At 45.0% G+C, this 9,524-nt stretch overlaps 1 protein-coding gene across 1 annotated transcript in view; it reads left to right on the forward strand.

Annotated features, from left to right (window-relative positions):
• LOC119838737 (GATOR complex protein MIOS-B) overlaps positions 1-7,450 on the forward strand; it is an 11,543-nt gene extending 4,093 nt beyond the window's left edge. The window contains exons 5-16 of the mRNA XM_038364831.1: positions 985-1,177; positions 1,253-1,399; positions 1,731-1,828; positions 2,023-2,198; positions 2,408-2,501; positions 2,742-2,795; positions 2,871-2,952; positions 3,536-4,038; positions 4,944-5,082; positions 5,555-5,819; positions 6,878-7,062; positions 7,304-7,450. Of these exons, the coding sequence (XP_038220759.1) occupies positions 985-1,177; positions 1,253-1,399; positions 1,731-1,828; positions 2,023-2,198; positions 2,408-2,501; positions 2,742-2,795; positions 2,871-2,952; positions 3,536-4,038; positions 4,944-5,082; positions 5,555-5,819; positions 6,878-7,062; positions 7,304-7,388 (2,021 nt within the window). The 3' untranslated portion in view covers positions 7,389-7,450. The remainder of the gene's footprint in view (positions 1-984; positions 1,178-1,252; positions 1,400-1,730; positions 1,829-2,022; positions 2,199-2,407; positions 2,502-2,741; positions 2,796-2,870; positions 2,953-3,535; positions 4,039-4,943; positions 5,083-5,554; positions 5,820-6,877; positions 7,063-7,303) is intronic.
• Positions 7,451-9,524: the final 2,074 nt, after the last annotated feature.

Raw genomic sequence — 9,524 nt, forward strand, 5'->3', positions numbered from 1 at the left:
ATAATTAAGAATAATATTGGTAAAAGAATGTATTTGATTTTTGTGCCGGATGAAAATGTTTACTTTCGCAAACATGTCAATCAAATTGTGATTTATAAGGATTCTAGAAAGTACCATGAACATGTTTCTGATGATGTGAGTTGCGGCGGGGAGTACTCTTCTAATGAGGTAACGGAATCTACAGTGCCGGTGGAGTATGATGCTGATCAAGTCCCTCCTCAATTGGAGGAGGATAACACAACGCCAGATCCACAACAAGAAGCGATAGAGGAGGAGACAAGAGAATTGATTCTATTGTGCTCAGAAAATGAAGGTAGCTCTGACGTCACTAGTGGCGTGAGCTCTCCTCCCGCTCCTGTAGACCCTCGAAGTGACGATCCGTTGACCCCTCGTCGATATCCTTTACGTTTACGTAAAAAACGTAAATTTTAGTATTATGTCTTTGTTAAGTTTTTTCTGTTCTCTGTTTTGTTAACTATAGGTGGAGGGATTGTAGTGTATACATGTGGGTAGGACTAAAATCATGTTTCAACGCTTGTCAGTTTGCTACGGACAATAAAAGTGATTGCATCAAGCCACGTGTTTTGTTACCAATTTGGCCCCAAACACTATAAATATATAGATAAATATTAATTACATACTGTGCTGTAGCTATGTATCATGCTATTACATTACGAATATCTAGTTTTTTTTAAATTGAATAATTTGATTTTGTTGATTTATTTGAAATAAAAAATTTGATTGTTTTAAAGGTTTTATTCGTGTTGATTATATAAGAACTTACTGTTTCTGTTGTTTATTTTTAATCAATAAATCTATTGATATAATGCATATGGCGTTTATTTTGAATTTATTCTATTTTCATAATGAAATCGATTATTTTCTTAAGAGAAGTCGATTATTTATTAGTCGATTTTTCATACTTAAAAAAAAAACGATTAATTAAAATCGATTTTTTATTAATAACGTCACATCCCTGGGCAGAGGGCGGCGGCAAGGCGGCGGGCTGGGCGCCGAGCCGGCAGTGCCTGGGCGTGTGCGCGGAGCCGCGCGGCTTCCGGCTCGCGTCGCGCGGCGACAGCGCCGTGTGCGTGTGGGACGCGCGCGCGCTCGCGCTGCCACTGCTAACGCTGCCGCAGCCGCGCCCGCTGCGCAAGCTGCAGTGGTGCCCCACCAGGTGCGCTCTCCCCACCCTTTTCACCCTTTTTTTTTTTTTAATGTAATGATCACGTGTTATATTTTTGCATTTCAGACGCAACTTGCTGCTGTCTCTGCAGCGCGACTCGAACACGCTCCGGCTGCACGACATTCAGCAGGCTAATGATTACAAATCTCAGCAGTCCTTTGATAGCGCCGTGAGTTGGGCCTTTTTGTCAACTCTTACAAATTATTTGTATAAGTAGCTACAATATGCATGATGTGCTCACTAATTTAGGAATTCACACCGCAATGTAATAGTTTTTCTATACGTTTTTCAGTTCTATTTGTGTCAATTTTCATTTTGTGAACCGAATAAAAAAAAAAAAAAGTTGTACAATAGCTGATACAATTTATTTATTCTTAGAAATGTTTCCTTTTAGAATTCCTTTAAAAACTTTAACTTATAACCATTTTCAGTCGTCAGCATCGAGTGCTCTAGAGGAAAGTGAGGCGGGCGGCGCGGGGGCGGCGGGGGCTGCGGGGGTGGTCGAGGGCGGGGGCGCGGGCGCGGGCGCGGGCGGGGGGTGCAGCGTGGTGGAGCGCGACGTGGCGCCGGCCGCGCACCCGCTGCTCGCCTTCGCCTGCCACCCCGAGCACCGCGCGCGCCTGCTCGCGCTCACCTCCACAGGTGCTCGACTTCGCCTAGCCTTTCGATCTAGTCACGCGTTTTATGTCTTCTAAATAAAATATTGGCATGTTTGATTACCGCATGTGGTAAATAGTACTGTCAAGTTTAAACAGAATGCCTTCTGAGACGGCAGTTACGCGAGGTGTCCCGCAAAGTTGTACCTTAGGTCCGCTAATGGCGCAGTGGGTCCGCAGGCAGCATGGTGGAGTACCGCATCAGCGAGCGCGTGACGGTGTCGTGGGGCGCGAGCGGCGCGCTGGCGTGGGCGGGGGGCGGCGCCCTGCGCGCGCTGCGCCCGCTGGCGCGCTCGCAGGGCACCGACCTGGCCGAGGTCATGCGCCGCCGCGCCACCACCGACTACGGTCTCAAGGTCAGCTCCTGCTTTTAATATCTTACCTCTCCTAAAGTACATACAAATCTCGTTCAACCTATAATATATGGTAATTTTATAGTCGATTTGTTCCCCGGTTCTCTAGTAGCCGTATTTTTAAAAAAAGAAGAGCGTTGAGGCTTGTATAGGATAGTCCAAAGTGAATTTGACGAGTTGAAGTGTGTGCGTGCGTGTGTGCGTGTGTGCAGGCGGACCTGTGGCAGAACGCGGAGCTGGCGGAGGACGAGGCGCTGAGCGGCCTGTGGCACTTCCTCGCGCTCAGCAAGTCGCTCGTCGAGGACGGTACTGCCTACCTTGCCTTCCTCATTTATACTTGCTCATGTTATGCCCTCTCTTTGCTTTTTCTCTACTATAAAAGTTTGTACTTCTTTTGTCTAAGATTTTTTACTTGGTACTGATACTACTTTTTCTATAAGTTGCATGAGTAAATTGTTATTTCTGAAGATTTAAAAATATCATTAAAAATTTCATATATAAAAAATTAAGAATACACGTTTCGTTCCATGTGTCTTTTAAACGCAGGCTGCATCCGCAACAGCCCATGGAAGCACCCGGGCGTGCGCACCGTGCTGCGGGGCGGCGGCACGGGGGCGGGGGGCGGTGCGGGGGCGCCGGGGGGCGCGGGGGCGGCGGGCGGCGGGGGCGCGGCGCCCGCGGGGGACGGCGCGTATCGCTCGGAGGCTGTGCCCTCGCTGCTGCCCGACATGCCTAATAGAAAACTAATTGTTTACAGGTGGGTACTTGACTTGCTTGGTGACGGAGGATTATAAATCCTTAATTTTTAAACTCGAGTGATTTTTTTTATTAGGTCCACCAGACGACATAGCACTATAAAATAAAAATTAATAGTGATGGCCTATGATATCAATCATTTAGTAAGTGATTGATATCATAGGCCAACTAGCCCTTCTCGAGGTGAACACAGCATGTGATATATGTATAATGCTATACACTAATACAATATCGAAAATTTCAAGTTAAGTACATACTTCTAAGAAGATACATCTGAAAAGAATTTAAGGATGTGCCAGATATATCTATGTTATTATACATTTCATTGTAAGTAGAACACATGAGGTGTAATGACGAGAGTTGAGCATAATTTGTACGAGAAAAGGGAAGACTATATGCTTTAATGTTAGTGGGGAGGCTGAATGGTCTCGGTACGTGTAGGTTAATTTTGCTTATTATCCTCATAGTTATTGATTATCATATACAGTTTGAGATCGTCGGCAAACATTTATTTATTTGGTTAGAGGTTAAGGTAGTTAGGTTAGGTACAGGTCGGGCGGCTGACTCAGAGCCTGTCACTGCAGGAGCGCGGAGCGCACGCGCGCGCTGCAGCTGTGCGGCTGGGGCTGGGGCTGGGAGAACGCCATGGCGGGCGTGGAGCGCGCCGAGGCGGAGGGCACGCCGTGCCGCGCCGCCGCGCTGGCCGCCTTCCAGCTGCGCGCGCGCGCCGCGCTCGACGTGCTGGCGCGCGCGCGCTCGCCGCGCCTGCGCGTGGCGGCGCTGGCGCTGCTGGCCGCGCCGCAGCCGCCCGACGAGCGGCTGTGGCGCGACGCGCTGGCGGCCGCCGCGCCCGCGCTGCCCGACCCCTACCTGCGCGCGCTGCTGCACTTCCTGGCGGCGTCGGCTGCGCCCGCCTCCGCCGCGCAGCCCGACTTCGCGCCCGTGCTGGCCGAGACGGGCATGCGGCTGGAGGACCGCGTGGCCTTCGCCTGCGTCTACCTGTCGGACGCGCGCCTGCACGACTACGTGCAGGCCACGGCCGACCAGCTGCTGCAGCAGGGCGACCTCGCCGGCGTGCTGCTCACGGGTCTGACCCTCCTTTTTACCCGTTCTCTATTCAATATGAATACTTTTTTATTTATGTGCTATTTGAATTTCCGAGGTGATAGTATTTGCGTTATCTAAATCCGAAATGAGTCAATGAAAACTGCATAAGCTATATTTCTCAAAAAAAAAAAAGCTTTTGATACGAAAAAAATGAGAATTCGTAATGTTATCCTACATCTATTTCAAAACTATCATTCTGGAAGGGTCAAAGGGTTAAAATCAACGCTTTTTTGAGCGATACACTTCTAGATTTTGGAGTACTACAATAACACGTCTTATTCCCTGTTCCTAATCTAGCCTTAGCGTGCTCAACTCCTATATAAGAAAATCTATCTATCTATGTTCAAATATAACTTAAATTTATAAACAAGTCTAATTGATTTAATGAATTGATAATTTTCATTCTTTGATTTAGTAGAGAAGTTCGTTAAGTTAACTTTAAACAAGATTATATTATATAGATTAACTCTTATTTTATATAGCAAACCGTCTTGACACCCTTTGTCCAAAGCTTGATAAATGACTTGACCACCCTTATTTTGATATTAATTTTTGTGGCTGGTTGTTATTTGTTATCAACTGTGATGTTAAAACTTCGATCACTGTCGCCAGATGGCGTCGCTCTCTTCCATGCGAAGCTAGAGCATACTAGTAAAGTTCCCAACAATATATGTATAAACTATCTTGTACAAAGGGTTAGTATCCAGTAAACAGTGTATCGTTCAGATCCTCCACGGTTATTCATGGTATTGATATTGATGTATCAATTGCGCAGTTGTGTTGCATCAAAATGAGGTTATATTACGTTCCGTTCCCTTTTTAACCGACTTCAAGAAACAGGAGGATGTTCTCGTTTGATTAGAATGTTTGTATGCCGTCGGGCAGGCATCAGCCCGGAGGGCGTGTCGCTGCTGCAGCGCTGGCTGGAGCGGTCGGGCGACGTGCAGTCGGGCGCGCTGCTGGCGGCGCGCTGCTGCCCGCCCGAGCTGCTGCGCGACCCGCGCGTCGCCCACTGGCTCGACAGGTGCGCCCGCGCCGCTCCTACGCTCCTACGCTCCTAGCACTAGCTTGCAGCTTGCAGCTTGCAGCTTGCGGATTCATATGGAATGTTGTAGTGTATATTGATGTTAGCAATTGTGCTTCCATCATTTTCGTTTTTATTGTGCGAGTCGAGTATGCTTCGGCACGAATTGAGACAGCTCGCACCGAAGGGAAGTACCACACGACCACAAAAAACCGGCGTGAAATAATAGCTTGCTATTGTGTTTCGTACGGTGAGCGGGGGAGCCGGCTTATTTCTTTCTCCTCGCCCTTTCGAGGGCATTTCTTCTTTCCAGTCATCAATCCTTTCCTTATCCCTTATCCCTTAAAAGCGGGCAGTTGCAGCTGTCAGGGCCTATGCAAATGTTCATGGGCGGTGATGATCGTTCGACATAAAAAAATATATATGTATATTTATACAGTGCTATAAAAACTGGAACTGAAATTAATTTCAGCTACCGCTCGCTGCTGGACAGCTGGCAGTTGTGGTGGGCGCGGTGCGCGCTCGACACGTGGGTGTGCGCGGGGCTGGGGGAGGGCGCCGGCGGGGGCGGGGGCGGGGGCGGGGGCGCCGGCGGGGGCGCGGGGGGCGGCGGCGGGCCCGACGCGCGGCGCGTGGGCGTGGCGTGCACGTACTGCGGCAAGTCGGTGGCGGCGGCCGCGTCGGCGCGCCCGCGCCCCGCCTTCGCGCGCCTGCCGCCGCCCGCCGCTAAGATGAAGGTACGACTAGATAAATATATTATACTAGCTCTTCGCCCGTGACTCAATATTAAATATATATATATATATATAATAGTGTATATGTATATATATATATATATATATATATATATATATATATATATATATATATATATATATATATATATATACACTATTTATAACTCAAGAACGCATTAATCGATTAGGTTGAAAATTTGTGCAGAGGTAGCTTAGAACCAGGAGACGGACATAGGATATTCCGGGATATCCTATGTCCGTCTCCGAGAAATGCATGCGAGAAAAACGCAGTTTCCTGTGACTCCGCAGTAGCCAAGCAGCAATAGTAGCCATCATAGTCACTCAGTGTAGATGCAGTTTTCAAATCGTGAACCCTTTTAAAGTGATCCCGCAGTTTTTGTATGAAAGCATTATGCCCACCCCCTCCAGGACTTATTTGTATATTTCATTCAGGAATCTAACAAAACATACATAAAGAAATATGTTTTCATTTTGCCTTATAATGTGCTGATTTTACTACACTTGGTTTTTAATTTTTTTCCAACTTTCTTCCCAATACAATTTTCGCTGAAAATTGCGTAAACACTTATGAGAATGACCGCATTACAACGAGCTATGTTACTAAAAGTAAAAAGTTAACAAATTTAAACATGCCATACATTTGAACCTACGATGCAATGATCAAATGCTTTATTTGACGGGGTCCATTTAATTTCCATCCGAGAATTATCATTTCCCATCCGAGGAAAAAAAAAACATTTGGAATAATAGCATGGTATCACTTCTAGTAGAAAATTAGCTATTAAATAGAATAATAGGTTCACATAATATAAAAATGCATCAGAAATTGATGCAACAGTTAGATAAATACTAGCTAAATTGCAGCTGTATCTAGCAGTGTACCCCAAGGAAACATTTAAGGCCCTAATCTTTATTTATGTGTTGTTAGGTGCACTGTATTAGCTGAGTGTAGGAAGAAATGAAACGCACGCCCGTAAGATAACAACTGTTTATTAAATCATTATTCATATCATCGTAAACGCAATGTACCTTTGCAGCAAATCTCGTCGTGTCCGAACTGCCGCAAGCCGCTGCCGCGGTGCGGCGTGTGCTCGCTGCACCTGGGCACGAGCGCGGTGGGGGGCGCGGGGGCGGTGGGCGGCGCGCACTTCGCCGGCTGGTTCAGCTGGTGCGTGGCCTGCCGGCACGGCGGACACGCCGCGCACCTGCTCGACTGGTTCAGGTAAGTGTGACTTCACACTCAGGGAGAGACGATCGCGGTGCTGTGCCTCACTCGACTGGCGGCCTGTCTCATCATATGCTAGTCGTATTGTCTTAACGTTCTCGTCTGCTCAGAGACATTCTATTGATTGTTCGAGTTTTTTGATATTCTCAATAATAAAAGATTTTCTTTAGAAGACTTGATTTTAATAATTAAGACCTTTATTTTCAAAACAATGAGCAGATATTCTGATATTCCGCAGCAACCACACGGAGTGTCCGGTGAGCTCGTGCTCGTGCCGCTGCAGCTCGCTTGACCCGCCCGACCGCGACAACATGGACATCTAGCGGACGTATGGACACACACACACACACACACACAGAGACCCGCTATGCAAAACACACACACACACACAGAGACCCGCTATGCAAAACACACACACACACACACAGAGACCCGCTATGCAAAACACACACACACACACATACACACATACACACATACACATGTGGGTTCAGTGCGCTGTGTATTACCGTAACTGTACTGCAAGTGTCAACATATAGTGTGATCTTACAATTTTAAGTTTGAAGTTAAAAGAATGAGCACTCTCTGTATCCAACAACGACTCCGAGCACAATTTAAAAATATCATAAGATAATAATTTCAAATAGTATGTTTTTAACCAGCACCTCATGCGATCTCTAGCTTAGCCGTAACTTTATGTTTATTATAAGTAAAGTTCAAAGTGACAGACTGATATCACATTTTTGTAATGCAGGTTTAATTAATAATTGTATAGGCAATTGTAACTACATATTTAGTTTTGAATGCCACCTTGCCTTTTCTTATATGTTCCTTCCTCCTTAATATTGGTGCTTACACTTTTAATATGAGCAATATGTAAATCATGTAGATAAAATAAATGATTTTATGTGTCGAATACTTTTAAGGGGTTCAGATCAAATTGTATTCTGAATATAATAATAATAATGCTGTAGATGGTAAGAGCAACGTTTGTAATATATTGGTTTATAATTCGTATAAAGGGATGAGAAAATAGATATTTTTATATAATTTCCATAATTATTATGATAAGGAACTGTAACTGTGTTCATTTGTTTAGTCATTTGTGTTATTTTTGTAAAAATAAATTCCATTTTATGTATATTGTTTTATTTGTTACAAGTATTTTGCGACTTTCGATACATTATACATTTATTTTAGCAAAATTCTATTTATTTAATCTCCATTTTATTTTTAAACATCTATCCAATGACATTTAATGACATATTCACGAATACAACCTTTATTTATATGCCACCGTAGAACAGCCATCTGTGTATATATCTGTTATTATTACACTAAAATAATAAAAGATAATTATAATGGTTATTATTGGTTTGCTATAAAATATTATCTTCTATGATTATCCCTTTTATGAATGGGAAGTATGTTTGTTTGTTCGTCGTTCTTTTACCTAGTAACGCATGCATGATTTTATGAATAACTTGCGTCTGGGGACAGTTATGAGGCTAGAGAGAGACTTTGATGTATAAAGGGTAGCTGGTGAGTGTGTTTATTTTCTTATATTGATTGTAGGTAGTTATTTTTCATTTGGAATTGTCATATCTTCAATTAAATAAAAATGCCATCGTATTTCCAAATATATATATTTAATATATACATTCATTAAATAATTATTTCATTTGTTTTCCATTTTAACAATAAAATTCTCAAAGACACAACATTGTTTAAATCTGTGAATCGCGCGAATCGCATCCGCGTCGCGGCGGAACGGCCGATACAAAAATATACGTTACATACAGACGGACCGCCGCGCCGGTCTCTTATATACACATAGCCGCGGCGGCCGGCCGCTCCGCCGCGAGCTGCGGCTGCGGGCTGCGGCTGCGAGCTGCAGCTGCGAGCTGCGAGCTGCGAGCACGACGGCGAGAACATCTCACTTCCAACAAATATAAACATCTAAGTCAACGTACCAACCGACTCAACCGATCATTTAAATATCTGAAAAACAGTCATAAGTATTTTATTTACAAGAGCGACGCGACGCGTCACGAAAACATCAAATATACAAATTTATGTTCAAAATACATAAAAAATAGTTCCACGGGAGCGGCCGGGCTCGCCGGGACGCGCTCGAGCGACGCCCGACGGTGCATCGGACGTTCTCATATAAAAATAACAATTATATACCTTTACTGGGTTACAATATAATATCTATACACAGATTTCACTAAGCGGAGCGACGGACGGCGCGACACCCGCACTTCACCAATATAATCTATTTAAATATTTATTTACAACGAGGGCGCGGCTCCCGCCGTCCGGCCGCGCTACGTCTACATATAAAAATGGGGCTTATCGTAACATTATCGCAACATTTAGCCACAAAACGAGCTCGCCTCGCGGCGCTTTGTACGAGAGGAGTCGACCCGCGACCCGACGCGACCCGACGCGACCCG

Source organism: Zerene cesonia, unplaced genomic scaffold (genome assembly GCF_012273895.1).
Source record: "Zerene cesonia ecotype Mississippi unplaced genomic scaffold, Zerene_cesonia_1.1 Zces_u004, whole genome shotgun sequence".
Classification (NCBI taxonomy): Eukaryota; Metazoa; Arthropoda; class Insecta; order Lepidoptera; family Pieridae; genus Zerene; species Zerene cesonia.